This window comes from Euleptes europaea, chromosome 15 (assembly GCF_029931775.1).
Source record: "Euleptes europaea isolate rEulEur1 chromosome 15, rEulEur1.hap1, whole genome shotgun sequence".
Lineage (NCBI taxonomy): Eukaryota > Metazoa > Chordata > Lepidosauria > Squamata > Sphaerodactylidae > Euleptes > Euleptes europaea.
Window position 1 is genome coordinate 44,609,323 of NC_079326.1, and position 16,169 is coordinate 44,625,491.

Genomic DNA, 16,169 nt, shown 5'->3' on the forward strand with positions numbered 1-16,169 from the left:
CTGATTCCATTGTAAGTAGGGCTGCCAAAATGTCTGGAGAAAAATGTCCTCTCCTTTTAACAGAGGTGTAACGTGGGGAAATGGACAACTAATGGTTTTAATAATATGAGTCAGAAGCGACTTGATGGCACTTAACACACAATAATAAAGCCTCTATTAATGGCAGAAGACATCTTTTCTCCAGGTAGTTAATTGTCCAGGTAGCTTAATTGTCAGGCATCCTGGAAAAAACTATGGTTGCTAAGTGCACTGCTATTGTATAATCGAAGATGACAGGAAGAAAGAAAGTCCTCGCTGCTGTCACAGGATAAGTGGCAAGGAGAGGAGGCTCTCAAAGGGGAACTGAGGAAGAGGCATTCAGATGTCATCACATTTCCAGTGATCCAAACGGCAGCACAACTAGATACAAATGTAGAACTGAACTTACAAAGGAAGTTCTCCATTTAAAAAAAAAATGGTGAATTTCCAGAGCCCTGTTCCAAAATGAGGAGTTTGCCCATCACTACAAGAACTGGGGTAATAATACTGGTTTGTTATGGTGAAGCTGAACATGTAGTTCAGCAATTCAAGGAAGACTCTCAGAGAACTTTTCTGTAGTCCAGCTGAGCCCCCTTAAATTCTGCCTGAGCCCCCTTAAATTCAGTTTTTGAAATTTCCAGAGAAAAATATGGTATCTGGTACAGAATTTGATGATTGGACCAGAGACTGGAGATGACTCAGAAGCTAATAAAGGAGTGGGCAAGGATTCTAATAACTGGGTCTATTCCTACTTCCTGTGAACTTTCCTCAGGAAAGAAAACAAATCCAGCATTATTTACACATTTTTCTTTTGGGTGTAGATTTGGATAATGGCCCAAGTCTATCTGGTATTGCCAGTGTGAAAGCAACTACAGGTGCAAGATGTAATAAGTATTTATACATGTGAGTACAGATCTCAGTACTCAATCTGTAAACTGACACCAGGGATTTCCAACATCTTCTATATCAACAGTCTGCAATGCAGAATGTACGGTAACTACTGTATGCAATGTAGAACTGAATGTTTTCACTCATTCTTGAAAGTTAAAATATTTAAAACAATTATTTTATATAAATCTACAAACTGTACAAATGGGTCTAATATGTGGATATAATAGTTTCTGACAAGATGCAGTAAAATCAAAACATATACAGCGCATTCCTAAAGTACACCTGCGGCCCGACCCAAAGCCCTTCGGAGGCCAGCAAAGGCTTTCGCCGGCTTGAGTGGCCCCAGTGCCGGCGTGCAGGCCTGGCGGCTGGTCCCCGGCCGCCAGCACCGGCCGCAGCAGCGAGCTGGGAGGCGTTCCGGCGCCCCGAGAGGAGTTGCTGGGCGTTTATCATGATGGAGGCGTTCCTGGGTGTTTATCGTTAAGGTGGGCTTAGAAGGGGAAAGGGAGAATTTTTTAAAATTAGTCTGGCTAGGCTTAAGGCTACAGTCTATAAAGCCATACCATTGAAAGAAGGAAGAATTAATGCCAAATATACACATTTTAAAAAGAGCTCAAAATACTAAAAACTTTTGCAAAGTTGCAGCTGTAATTAACAAAAAGTCAAAAGGAGACAGAAGATACCACGAGAAAAGTAACAGATGTGCTTTGAGTTCATCTGGACAAAAACATAAGCATATGTCAAAGAAATCCAATACTATAATAAAATCAGTTGGTGTCTAAAACAATTGCAGAACCTTATGGCAGAATAGTTATATATGTATCAAATACCCAACACATTATGTTTCAACAGAATGTCCTGATAAAAAGGCATAAGTGGCAGAAATTAATACCTGAATTTCTTTCATGAGAAGGAAATACATCAAGATTTTAACAATCTGATAAAAGCATGCAAATATATATTGCTTGAAATTCATAGCAATTCTGATTTTATTTACACATCCTTTAAACATTAAGATTCACTAAACAATAATAAAGTGATTCCCCTGCGAGGCATTTCTAAAAAAATGAATTTCGGGTGTGGTGGAGGGAGACAGAAGAACAAGGAAAAGACTGTCATTATTTCTCTAAAATTATTTCACACCTCAGTATTTCTAATAGAATGCCACTAGACAAGAAAAAAATGTAGACCAGCCACGGCAAGTAAGGTATATCAAAAGGCATGTTTTAAAATGTAGATACAATTCTGTCAAGTTTATCCTAAACATCCCTCCAGCCATAAAAATGTTTATCAATAGTACAATTTAAGTCAATTAGCAAGAGTAATAGATGTTTATGCTGTTTTACTTTTTGCTCCCTTGGGGAGAAAAGTCAATACTTAAATAAAGTAAAAAAAATATTTAGGGCCATTTTACACATTAGAGTGGCAACCCGTGGAGTCATGTCCGTTCCTTCCTCCCTGACAAGCAAATTTACAGTATCTAAGGTTTACATTTTTAAAGTGTATACATAGGGGTATATCTAAACTCAAAACATATGAAGTTGTTGCTGAAATAGTTAAGCAACATCAGTGAAAAGTGGTTTATTAACCAAGGTAATGTCAATTCATGGCATCTGCCAATACCTAATAATTACATTTACATGCAACTGAGCAAAAACAAAAGAGCTTTGTGGCATCTTTCAGACTGATTTACTGTGACATCATAAGTAGTCTCTCATGACACAAAGCAAAAACATAATGTTCAGCATAGCATGATCTGGACACAGAGCTGAATTTTCATGTTCCAGTGAGATGCACTGCCAAAAACGTTGAGGCACTAGGGTTAAAGCACCATCCTAAACTTCATATTGAAGGAGAGCTATTTTGCACTTGCTTGCAGCTTGATAGAAAACAAGATTTATAAGCCAGCCTGTTAACCTTTATTTAAAACAGATATGGAAAACCCAAGAGGGAGCAAAAAGAATAATACCATGGCATGGTTCTGCTCTCTGCTTTTGGTAAATTACTACTGCAATGGAAGTATTTGCTCATTAACAGCTTCATCCATCACACTATAAGAAAACTATTTTTCTTTTATCCCACCTAGTTGTCAACACACCAGAGCCTACATACACTGAAAGAAACAGAGAGCTGAATGAAGAAGATTTCAAGACTATTATGGCCTGCTTGAGACATCTGTAAATTACGCCAAGTGGAATGGCATAAGCGAAGGAAAGTCTCTGACAATGGATAACAGCCAACAGTTTTCTGAACTATTTCTCATTGCTTCTAATCACAGCCAAATCATATATGCACATCTTTCTAGATGTGTACTCTAGATGTGTTTTGTACTCAACTCAAAACAAAAGGGTATTCAGTGACTATCAAAAGCTCAGTACTCAGTGAGTCAAAAACAGATGTACCATTGACTCCGTTACTTACTGAATATTCTCTTGGGGAGATATCAGGCTACAAATGAACTCTGAAATGTTACAATTTCATACTGCATTTTTCTTTCAATTCTAGACTAATCAAGTTAATGTAATTATATCTTTGTGGGGTTCCACCCTCTACAGTGGACTGAATGTTTATTATCAGATAGACTATGTTTACTAGAGATTGGTTACTGTCCGGGGTGGACTGATTATTCAGTTCAGGCTTTACCCTTTCAGTGTGGGTTTCTTATGACACTCAGAACACTCAGAGCAACCGTCTTGCCTGCCTCCTGTACGCTCCTAAAATCCAACTTGCTTCCCAAGAAAGCTACATTAAATTGGAGTGCATGTATGTGATTGGTTTTGGAGACATTGTTTACCTTAAAGCAACCCTGTAAAAAAACTTAACACTTATTTCATTTGGGTTACATTTTTACCAGAAGCCAAATTCCTACAGTATCTTGGGGTAGAACGGAGCCTTGGATACCTACCGTGAAGGCTCCTTCTCTCCTGAGGCGAAGGGCGTCTTGAGCAATGGGTTATTTTCCTTGATCCATCCGGGGAAGGCAGGACAAAAAATCGAACTTCCTGTCTTCCTGGCGGGAAAATAGCCTGGAGCAGCCCAGTTCCCGACTAGCCTAGCTCATTGGAAAGTAATTGTAACCGAAAACTGATAACATAAACAACCAGTACAGAAACATAACTAATTGGAACAGTATATACGGGATAGGAAAGGTAAGAAAAAACCCCACCATCCCTCAAAGAGAAAACCTAATCCAGTAACTAGAATCAGAACATTCTTTAATGTTAGTCTAGTGAAGCTTTATCCTATTTAACTGTGAGCTACCTTTAATGCCTGATACTTCTAATGCCCGATATATTTTTGGGTGGGCAAGACGCCCTTCGCCTCAGGAGAGAAGGAGCCTTCACGGTAGGTATCCAAGGCTCCGTTCTCCTCTGAGGCTCCAGGCGTCTTGAGCAATGGGACCTTCAAGAGCTCCCAAACGGGTGGGAAATAAACTGCTTAAACCACCTGCTGTAACACCCTTCGTCCGAAGGATGCTTGTGCAGAAGACCATGTATTGATCTTGTAGTGCTTAATAAAGGTGGAAACTGTGGACCAGGTTGCTGCTTTGCAAATTTCTTCTAGTGGGGCCTGTTTGTTAAATGCAGCCGTGGTTGCCGCACTACGCAGGGAGTGAGCGGTTATGCCCTCTGGGACTGGCGTGCCAGTGGCTTTATAGGCTTCGACGATACAGAGTCTGAGAGTATAACTGATTGCCGCTGCTGACATGCGCTTACCTTTATTTGGGTTGGAAATACCTATAAATAGGTAATCAGATTCCCTGAATTCCTGTGTTCTACGGATAAATATTTTAAGCGTTCTCCTAAGATCTAAGGAGTGCCAGGCGCGTTCTTTTGCGCAGGAGGGCTTTGGGCAAAAGGAAGGCAAATTAATTTCTTGTGAAGAGTGAAAGGGAGAATTTACTTTTGGGCGAAAGGTTGGATCCGGCCTTAAGACCACTTTGTCTCTGTGGAAAACACAAAGACCTTCCCTGATAGACAACGCCCTAATTTCCGAAATCCTTCTAGCGGAGGTGATAGCTACTAAAAACAGAACCTTCATGCGCAGGAACTTTAAGGGTACTGAATCTAAGGGTTCGAAAGGGGCACAAGTCAGTGCGTTAAGAACCAGATTAAGGCTCCATGAGGGAAACCTGTGAGAGATCGGTGGTTGGATTTGTGACACTCCTTTTAGGAAGGCTACTATATGTTTGTGTCTGGATGTGGAACACCCCTCTAAGTTGGGGATTACCGTGGCAATTGCAGCTATTTGCCTCCTTAAGGTAGAAGCTGATAATTTAAGCCTTACTCCCTCCTGGAGGAACTCGAGGACTCCTTGCACGCCTGGGTTCAATGGGTCGATCTTTTTTCTCCATGCCCAGCGTACGTAAGCTTTCCATGACGCATTGTATATGCGCTGGGTGCTTGGACGCCTCGCTTCCATAATGGTTTCTGTGACCTCTTGTGAGAAACCCTTATCTAAAAGCATTCCCCGCTCAATAGCCATGCGGTTAAGCAAAACCACTCGGGGTCTGGGTGAACTAGTGGCCCCTGTCGGAGAGTTCCCCATTGGGATGGAATTTTCCATGGTTCCTGTATTGACATTTGTAAGAGAGTTGCAAACCACGGTCTGCGTGGCCAAAAGGGGGCAATGAATATGACCTTTGCTCTTTCTTTTTGAATCTTTCTTAGCGTCTTTGGAATTATTGGTAGTGGGGGAAAGGCATACATCAGTCCCGTTGGCCATGGACTGGTGAGTGCATCCGTTCCTTCCGCCAACTGGTGGAAGTAACGGGAGAAAAATCTTGGTACTCTTTTGTTTTCGCCTGAAGCAAATAAGTCTACTAACGGTACGCCGAATTTGGAAGTAACGAGCTGAAAGGCATCTGCTTCTAGGGACCACTCTCCCTCGTCTACAGTCTGACGGCTGAGCCAGTCCGCTTGGACGTTGAGGGCTCCCTTTATGTGTTCCGCTCTGATCGAGTGTATGTGTGATTGTGCCCAGGTGAACAGTGCCACTGCTTCCTGGTGCAGGGAGGATGATCTTGTCCCTCCCTGCTTGTTGATGTGTGCCTTTGTAGTGGTGTTGTCGGTCCTCACGAGGACATGATGACCTCGGAGAGACTCGGAGAATTCTAGCAGGGCTAGTCTGACTGCCCTTAGTTCCAGAATGTTTATGTGCAGTTTTGACTCGTGTGATGACCAACGTCCCTGGGCTATGCGTCTGTTGAATGTGGCTCCCCATCCCTCTAGGCTGGCATCCGTGAACACTTGTAATGGTTCGTCGTGAATGTAATGACTGGGTCTCTGCAGATTTGTCTTGCTTGTCCACCAAACCAGACCCTGTTTGGTTTTGTGGGTAAGGGGAATCAATTTGTCCCTTTTCCTGGCTATATCCTTCTGAAAGGGCCTTAACAACCATTGGAGAGGCCTTGAATGGAAACGTGCCCATGGTACCACTGCTATGCACGAGATCATCAGTCCCAGGAGTTTCGCCAGTCGCATTAGGCGAGCTGACTTTGATTTGATAAGAGCTGGGGTCAAGGTGGTAATCCTGGAAATTCGCTCTGATGGGAGAGATAAGGTGTTTGTCTGAGAGTCTATTCTGACCCCCAAGTGGATCAGGGATTGGGATGGTGTGATGGAACTCTTTCTTAAATTGATCAAGTACCCATGCTGTTGGAGAGATTGCATTACTATACATGTATGTTGGGGAGACAGGGTTCTGGATTGGGAACAGATCAGGCTGTCGTCCAGATACGGATGTATCTGGATCCCATCCTGCCTGATGGCCGCTACGATGGTGACGAGGATTTTCGTGAAGACCCTCGGGGCGGAAGCCAAACCGAAAGGTAGGGCTCTGAATTGAAAATGGGATTGTCCGATTGCAAATCTCAGAAAGCGTCTGTGGTGCGGATGGATAGGCACATGCAGATACGCTTCTGTTAAGTCTACCGCAGTCATAAATGTGTTTGGACGTAGGGATTCCACAATAGAACAGAGCGTTTCCATTCTGAAGTGTTTGCGAATGATCTTTTTATTTACATATTTGAGGTCCAAAATAGCCCTCCAGTCCCCATTTTTCTTCGGGACGGTGAAAAATATAGAGTAGACTCCCTGATGTCTCTCCTGCATGGGTACTTGTTCTATGGCCTTGATCTGTTGGAGATGGTGAATGGCCCTGAGTGTCCGGTCTCTTTTCTCCCTTTTGAGGGAGATCGGGGAATAAATGAATCGGTCCCGTGGTTTGCTTGAGAATTCCAGAAGATAACCATCGGTTATTATCCTGGAAACCCAGTTGTCGGGGTTGGAGGCCAACCAGACCTGTCTGAAAAACTGAAGCCTCCCCCCTATGCCCATGGATTGGGCGTCACTGGGTGTTGGTTTTGGGAAACTTGTCCCCTTTGTCAGCTCTGTTAGATTGAGGTCTTTGGAACCGTCCGCCTCTGCGGAATGACCGGAAATTCGTGGTCCATGATCCTCTCTTATATTCTGCCCTGCCCCTATTGGAGGGGCGAAAGAAACGAAAGGGCTGGTAACTAGCAGGCCTCTGCTCTTTACGCAACTGTCTGGGCATGACATGTTTTTTATCTTTTGTCTCAATTAGGATTTTTTCTAATTTTTCTCCAAACAGCTTTTCTCCTTGAATAGGATAAGCCATAAGTGTGGTTTTAGCCCTAAAATCTGCTGGCCAGGCTCTTAACCATAGGGCCCTTCTGACGGCAGTGATTGAGGCCATGGAGCGGGCAGAAAAGGAAATAGAGTCTAATGAGGCATCCGCCATTAGACTGACTGCGCTTAGGACCCTCTCTAGGCCGCCGAGAACCCTGATGTTATCATCAGGAACCAGTTGGATCAATTTCTTGACCCAAAGAAAGGAGGCTCTCGCAAAAATAGACATGGTTGCGTTGACCTGAATGGTCAAGGCAGCCGCCTCATGGGCTTTTCTGGTCAGGGAATCAGACTTTCTGTCAAGCTGATCCCTCAATGTACCCATACCATCTTCTGGCACCAGCCCCGGGTTCTGCAGATCGGCTACTGGTGCATCTACCAGGGGTACCTTAAGTAAAGACATGGCATGTGGTGCCAATGAATATAATTTCTTAATTGCCGGAGGCACCTGTTTTGTGGCTGAAGGATTATCCCATTCCTCCCTGACCGTTCTGGAGAATAGGTCAGGAAAGGGTACCAAATTGTGTGGGGCTTTCTTACGTGGAAAACATTCCTTAACCCCCTGTTTTAATTTAGGCCCCTTTTCCTCAGGAGAGGGGTCCTCTTCATTTAATTCTAAGGCTAAGATTGCCTTAGCCAGTAAGGATTGGTAGTCGTCCCCATTGAAAAGCCTATTAGTCTGTTCATCTGAGTGAGAGGACTCCTCATCGGAATCAAACTCGCCCTCTTCTAACTCTGGATCCGACTCAGTGGATAAGATAGAGTCCAATTGTGTAGATTGGGTTTCAGGGCCCCTAGATTTTAATGCAGCCTTGGTAGGCCACTGCTTTGGAGCAGGAGGTTGAGTCTGAGGCTGAATCTGGGTAAGGTTCATCTGACTAGGGCCTGGAAGTCCCCCTGGAAAGTCTCTGTAAGTCTGAGCAGAGGGATTGGGAGGAGAGCCCATGGGGGGAGGGAGAGGGGGGGGAACAGCCCATGGAAAGGGGGGGGGAAATCCTGCATTGGTAAGCTTGGAAGGCTTGCCACTGTCTTTGCAATGCATAATTAATCATATCATCAGCTTCTTGCTGAGTAAAATGGCGAATTCCCGCCTCTTCAAGAGAGGGGGGGGTACGTTACCAACTCCAGCCCTGGAGGGATCATCCACTGGAACAGGGGAGACAGCCGCTGGAGGAGTTGCGGGTGCTCTCACAGGCGCAGATACGGGGGAAGAATGAGGCTTCTTTCCCCCTTTCACCTTGTGGCTGTTAAGTTTTGAAGAACCGGGAGGATTGGGGCTGCGTTTCTTCTTCCCGGGTCCGTATCTGGCCGGCGCGGATTTTCGCGCCTTTTTTGGCGCTGCTTGTAGCGGCTCGGATTCCGCGCTTCCCCGCGCGTCCTCCGCTTCAATCCCTAAGGGCTCGCTATTGCGGCCGTTGGGAGAATCGTGAAGAGCTTTGCCTGATTGTACCAGACCTAGCTGGTAATCCTCCACAGACAATAGGTCGTCTTCCCGGGGCTTAATGGCGTCGGCCATCTTGGATCGCTCCCCCGATCCCCTCAGTTTACAAAAAACCCCAGAGAGAGGTAGAAAACACACACGGGGAAGGTTGGGAGGGTAAGAGAGGAGGATTAGAAAGATAGGAATAAAGTTTTAGACAGGAAGGAAGCGAAGTAAATAGTAAACTACGCTGACTAAGCACAGAGCTAGGTCAGAGACCTACTTTCCCCATACGAAGGCAGGAGGAAACTGGGCTGCTCCAGGCTATTTTCCCGCCAGGAAGACAGGAAGTTCGATTTTTTGTCCTGCCTTCCCCGGATGGATCAAGGAAAATAACCCATTGCTCAAGACGCCTGGAGCCTCAGAGGAGAACAATTCCCACAAAGGCAGAATTTGTTTGTTTGTAGAAGAATTCACTGTGTTTCTAAAACAGTACTCAAACATTCAGACCTTGAAAAAACTCTGTGACCTCAGGAATAATGTTTCATTTGCAGATTCATCCTTCCCCCTTTTTTATACTGAATAACTCCAAACAGTATGGTTTCTTACAATGCTGTTTTAAAATTTGAAACAAAAACTATGTTTTGAACCTGAAATATTAGAAAACAAACTCTCATGAATTTTAAAGGAAAATATCACAGAAAATATAGAATAAGACATTTCTAACTTTTTTTTTCATGTGAGGTATTTCTACCCAAAGGACCTATCTGTCTGTGGTGACCTAAATATTATCCAGGTTATCAGGAAGGATCATCAGGTTGTAACAAGGGAAGTATATCTCCAGGGCATTTACAAATGGTTCCCTGGATCAGCGTTTTCTTAATAAATTAATGGTGTGTGTTTTTTATGCTAAAATGTTAAATGGGCTTGGAGTAAAAAAAAAAAGTACTCCAATGGCAAAATACATAGATTTTTGGAGTTGTTTTATATCCCAGTTGCTTCTTTTGTTTACAGAAACCAAGTTCTAAGTGGTAGTTGGCAGTATTTTGGCATCATCATTTATTACTAGATATGTCCTCTTACTAGATAAGAGGACAATGTTGTACAGCCACATCTCTATGCAGTCTGCCAACAAACGTGCAACCAGGGTGGAAAACTCCCCAGCTATAGGACCAAGGAGGATGGAAGGGAAAGATTATTTTACATAATAATTCCAGATGGGGCAGCCACATTAGTCTGTGCAAAAATAAACAGGAATTTTGTGGCATCTAAAAGATTAACAAAATTATATTCCAGCATAAGTTTTTTGTGGATGAGAGCCAGCATGGTGTAGTGGTTAAGAGCAGTGGTTTGGAGAGGTTTATACTCTAATCTGGAGAACCGTGTTGGTTTCCCCACTCCTACCCATGATACCAGCTGGGTGACCTTGAGCTAGTCACAGCTCTTAAGAGCTCTCCCAGCCTCACCTACCTCACAGTGTGCCTGTGGTGGGGAGGGGAGGGGAAGGGAGATTGTAAACTGGTTTGATTCTTCCTTAAGCGGTAGAGAAATTTGGCATATAAAAACCAACTCCTCCTCCTCCTCCTTCTGGTAGTCTTGTGGCACCTTTAAGACTTGCTCACATTCATGATTTCAGGTGCCATCTCTCTTTAAATGAGAGACTAAGGAAACTGCTTGCCAAGTTTTCCAGCACAGCATTTCGTTCCTAGGCGACTCATCAGCCAACACATCTAATCCTTTTAAGTTACTAAAACTGTTCTTCTCTATAGAAACTGATTCTTCTGTCCTCAAGCCCCTCTGCTTGAACAGGAGGAAGAGTAGTCTGGAAGGCTTGGTAGGATGTTGGGAAAGGAAAGAAAAGGAACCAAGTGCTGAACATAGTATCCTGGATGCACATAACAGTCCTTAAGATCATAAACAGAAAGATATTTTCTTCTTTCTCTTCTTTTTTTCATAACGATCAACCTGATGAGAAATTCCAACAAACTTGAACATGCAGTTAGCCCTGTATACAACTTGCAGTGTCCATGCATACATGTATCTGTGACTGTTAAATCTGTGGTTTTTATTTGTGACTTCTATTGGTTATATAACTTTTGTGTGTGTATGTTTTAGACTGTTTTATTTATATTGTAAGCTGCCCTGAGTTCCACAAGAGAGAAAGATGGCTAACAACATTTTAAATAAATAAAAATAGAATACAATCCACGTACCCAAGTTTTCTTTGAGCATGCATTACATTCAACAGGTGAACAGCTGAATGCAAAATTTAAACCCCACATATGTCCAAGTACTGGTCGTCAGTTTTATTTTTAACGTGAAGGAAGAAGAGTTAGTTTTTATATGCCGACTTTCTCTACCACTCAAGGATGAATAAAACTGGCTTACTATCACCTTCCCTTCCCCACAACAGAAACCCTGTGAGGTAGGTGGGGCTGAGAGAGCTGTGACTAGCCCAAGGTCACCCAGCTGGCTTCATGTGGAGGACCAGGGAAACCAATCCGGTTCACCAGATTAGCCTCCGCCGCTCAAGTGGAGGAGTGGGGAATCAAACCCGGTTCTCCAGATCAGACTCCACAGCTCCAAACCACTGCTCTTAACCACTATAACCACTACAACCACTCTTAACCACACGTTGGGCTCTTGCACCCAAACTGATGGATAGGTGGACATGCAGAATGCATACATGTTCAACAGCACATACACTGTGCCATTTTGGCTGGTCTTGCTAAAAGGCATTGCATGGCTTTAGCGTGTTATTTTGGTTGGCTTGATAGAAAACATTGCTTTTTGTGGTTGTTCGAGGCTGCACAATAATCAGATTGGTGGGGCTGGGGGGGGCAAGCCACCTTTGAGTCTAGCCGGGTTTCCCTTCTAGGAGGGTTGCCAGGTCCCTCTTCGCCACTGGCGGGAGGGTTTTGGGGCACAGCCTGAGGAGGGCGGGGTTTGGGGAGGGACTTCAATGCCATAGAGTCCAATAGCCAAAGTGGCCATTTTCTCCAGGGGAACTGATCTCTATCGGCTGGAGATCAGTTGTAATAACAGGCGATCTCCAGCTACTGCCTGGAGGTTAAACCCAAAAGCACACAGAAAACCATATAAGTATCTCTTAATCAACCTCTCTCTCTCTCTGTGTAAAGTGCCTTCAACTCGCAGCCGACTTATGGTGACCCTTTTTGGGGTTTTCAAGACAAGAGACTAACAGAGGTGGTTTGCCAGTGCCTTCCTCTGCACAGCAACCCTGGTATTCCTTGGTGGTCTCCCATCCAAATACTAACCAGGGCTGACCCTACTTAGCTTCTGAGATCTGACGAGATCAGGCTAGCCTGGGCCATCCAGGTCAGGGCAATCAATCTCTAATGTACTAATTATCATTAGAAACATACAAATTACCATATACAATGTCAATTACACGTACACACACACAAGTAACATCATCCCAGAGTACATAACAAGATAAGTCAGGTAAGTACAATGATAGCAATATATCTAAGAATGTCTTTTCTATTCACAGCTTGGGCTAAAGAAGTTTGAAGTCCCAAGTTAAGGCACGAGGTTGAACTGCTTTCTATCGGCTGGAGACCAGTTGTAACAGCAGGAAATCTCCAGCGAGTCCCTGGAGGTTGGCAACCCTACCTAAGTCAAAAGAAGGGGATGCACGCTTCAAGTCCCCATCCAACAGCACGGGGGTTTACCTCGCAGTAAGAAGAGCCAGAAGAAGAGTTGGTTTTTTATATGCCAGCTTTCTCTACCACTTAAGGGAGAATCAAACCAGCTTACAGTCGCCTTCCCTTCCCCTCCCCACAACAGACACCCTGTGAGGTAGGTGGGGCTGGGAGAGTTTGACTAGCCCAAGGTCACCTAACTGGCTTCATCAGTAATGCTGCAGTAAAACAGGGGTTCGGGGGGGAGAGGGAGACCCAAGATCGTTATCAAGAAAGGTTTATTTGCAGCTGCTGACTCAGAGGCCCTTATGGGCAGAAATCCCTGAGTCCCGATTATACTGGTGAAGAGATATTGATCAAAATTCAAGTTATGACGACACATCAACAAGTTATGCATATCTGATTGTATTACAGACAGAAAGGCGGCTCAGTACAGTTGCAGTTTCATCCAGTTTTTCCTATCATTGTTTATCGTTCACTCTGACACTCCGTAACTCTTAGCCCAGTGCACAGAGCAGGCTTGTAGCTAGGCAGAAATTCCTTCCCTGGCAGTCTGGAAGCCAATTATTACCGGGAGATCTCTGGGGTACTGTCACAGAAGTAAAGCATGCGTGTGTGTTAAGTGCCATCAAATCGCCAACGACTCATGGCGACCCTATGAATCAGTGTCTTCCAAAATGTCCTATTGACGTGCAGAACTGCAGTTGATCCAACCTCCTCTCAATTGCCTTTCATTGGACTCTATAGACAGTTTTGGGTCACAACATAATCTTTGACAGCCTTGCTCAGATCTTGCAAATTGAGGGATGTGGCTTCCTTTATTTTATTTAAAGCACAGGAAGGGTAATATGAATTGTATTAAGTATTGCATTGCTTGAAGAGCAGTGGAAATAATGGGAAAAAAAAGATCTCTGGGGTACTGTCACAGTAGAAGTGGGGAAACCAACCCAGTTCACCAGATCGGAGTCCGACGGTCATGTGGAGGAGCGGGGAATCAAAACCCGGTCCTCCAGATCAGAGTCCACCGCTCCAAACCACCGCTCTTAACCACGACGGTTCTCATAGCAAAGTAGAAAGGAAAGAGGCCTTGGATGCATTGTCGAAGGCTTTCACGGTCAGAGTTCATTGGTTCTTGTAGGTTATCCTGGCTGTGTGACCGTGGTCTTGGTATTTTCTTTCCTGACGTTTCGCCAGCAGCTGTGGCCGGCATCTTCAGAGGAGTCACACTGAAGGACAGCGTTACTGTCCTTCACACTGTTTCCTACACACTGTTTCCTACTGTTTCCTACACACTTGACACTGAGAGATACTGGTCCTTCAGTGTGACTCCTCTGAAGATGCCTGCCACAGCTGCTGGCGAAACGTCAGGAAAGAAAACACCAAGACCATGGTCACACAGCCCGGATAACCTACAAGAACCAAGGCCTTGGATGCTTGACAGTTTCTGCATCCCAGCATTTCTCTACAACCAGGTCAAAGGGAAAGTTTACTACTGCTGAAGGTTAAAAGAGAAAGTGCCAAAGCAGGACTACAGCTGAACATCAAGAAAACAAAAGTAATGACTACAGAAGAATTACACAACTTTAAGGTTGACAATGAGGAAATTGAAATTGTTCAAGACTTTCTATTCCTTGGCTCCACCATCAACCAAAAGGGAGACTGCAGCCAAGAAATCAGAAGGCGGTTGAGACTGGGAAGGGCAGCCATGAAGGAGCTAGAAAAGATTTTGAAGTGTAAGGATGTGTCACTGGCCACCAAGACTAGATTAATTCATGCCATCATATTCCCAATTACTATGTATGGGTGTGAAAGCTGGACAGTGAAGAAAGCTGATAGGAAGAAAATAGATTCCTTTGAAATGTGTTGGAGGAGAGTGTTACGGATTCCGTGGACTGCCAAAAGAACAAATCAGTGGATTATAGATCAAATCGAGCGTGAACTGACCCTAGAAGCTAAAATGACTAAACTGAGGCTGTCGTATTTTGGTCACGTCATGAGACGACAAGAGTCACTGGAAAAGACTGTCATGCTAGGAAAAGTTGAGAGCAGCAGGAAAAGAGGAAGAACCAACAAGAGATGGATTGACTCAATAAAGGAAGCCACAGCCCTCATTTTGCAAGATCTGAGCAAGGCTGTCCAAGACAGGACCTTTTGGAGGACTTTCATTCATAGGGTCGCCATGAGTCTGAAGCGACTTGACGGCACTTAACACACACACAGGTCAAAGGGAAGGGAAGGCCACGCCGGGCGCAAAAGCAGCCTCCCCCCCCACCTTCGACTCACCTGTGGGGCTCTCGGGCCGGATGGGGGTCCACCGGAGCCTCCGGGGGCTCAGCGCCACGTCGCAACTCTCCTTGCCGATCCGGAAGATCCCCCTGAGGAGGGGGCGCTCGCCCCCGCCCCCTGCCGCCGCCTCCTCCTCGCACCCCCGGGTGCCCCTCCGCGGAGGGGGCTCCCCCCCAGGCCCCGTCGAAGAAGAGGAGGAGGAGCGAGAGGAGGCGCCGCTTTGCCTCCTCCTCCTCCCCCCCGCCCCACGAGGCTCCCCCCGGCTCTCCTCCCAGGCGGTTCTCCTGGGGCGGTGCATTGGGGGGTGGGTGGCCCCTCCCGCCGCTCCCCCCCTTTAGCCCAGAAGCGGAGAGGAAACGGCTCCGGGCGCGTCCCGGATGCTACCAAGGCAACCGCCGGCGACGCTCCTCCCCTTTCCGGCCCGGCTGAGGCGGGTGGGGGGAGAGATGTGGCGGTTGGGGGGAGAGATGTGGCGGTTGGGCCAGGCGCGCGCCCGCGAGCTGGCGGTTAGGCGCGCCGGCCCCGCGCGCCAGCTCCCCCCCCCCTTCTCAGCCTCTTAACGCGACCTTCTTCTATGTCATTGCAGTACCTGGAAGTCGGCGGCTCCACAGCGCATTTTCCCGCCTTTTCCTCAGACAGGCCAGGCCGGAAAGTTCCGTTGGCGAGCGCCAACGGAACTTTCCGGCCTGGCCTGTCTGAGGAAAAGGCGGGAAAATGCGCTGTGGAGCCGCCGATTAGGGTTGCCGACTTCCAGGTACTGCAATGAAACAGACGCTTCTGTGCTCTTATGGCCCAGGCTAGCCTGATCTCTTTATTATTATTATTATTATTATTATTATTATTATTATTATTATTATTATTATTATTATTATTATTATTATTATTTTCTAAAAAAATTATTTTCTTGATTTAAAATATCAACATATAAAACAGTGTCCAATGTTAAAAATAATAATAATAATCACTAAAGAATGAAATAATATTGCTAAATTAACCACAAGTTGACTTCCCCCTCTCCCTCTTCCATCTAAAAATAAATTGTATAGACTTTTGCTAACGGAACTAATTCCTGCTATTTTAATTAACATGTTCTTATCTAACATTATTAGATCAATGCCTGTTATAAAATTGATAAAAAGTATAGATGAGGAATTAGATCAAATAGGCTAGCCTGATCTGGTCAGAGCTCAGAAGCTAAGCAGGGTCGGCCCTGGTTAGTATTTGGATGGGAGACCACCA

The 16,169-nt window shown here is 45.1% G+C and overlaps 1 protein-coding gene across 1 annotated transcript in view; it reads right to left on the reverse strand.

Annotated features, from left to right (window-relative positions):
- The window catches only part of CERKL (ceramide kinase like), a 68,539-nt gene extending 53,311 nt beyond the window's left edge, over positions 1-15,228 (reverse strand). Inside the window, exon 1 of the mRNA XM_056861410.1 lies at positions 14,928-15,228. Within this exon, the coding sequence (XP_056717388.1) occupies positions 14,928-15,228 (301 nt within the window). The remainder of the gene's footprint in view (positions 1-14,927) is intronic.
- Positions 15,229-16,169: the final 941 nt, after the last annotated feature.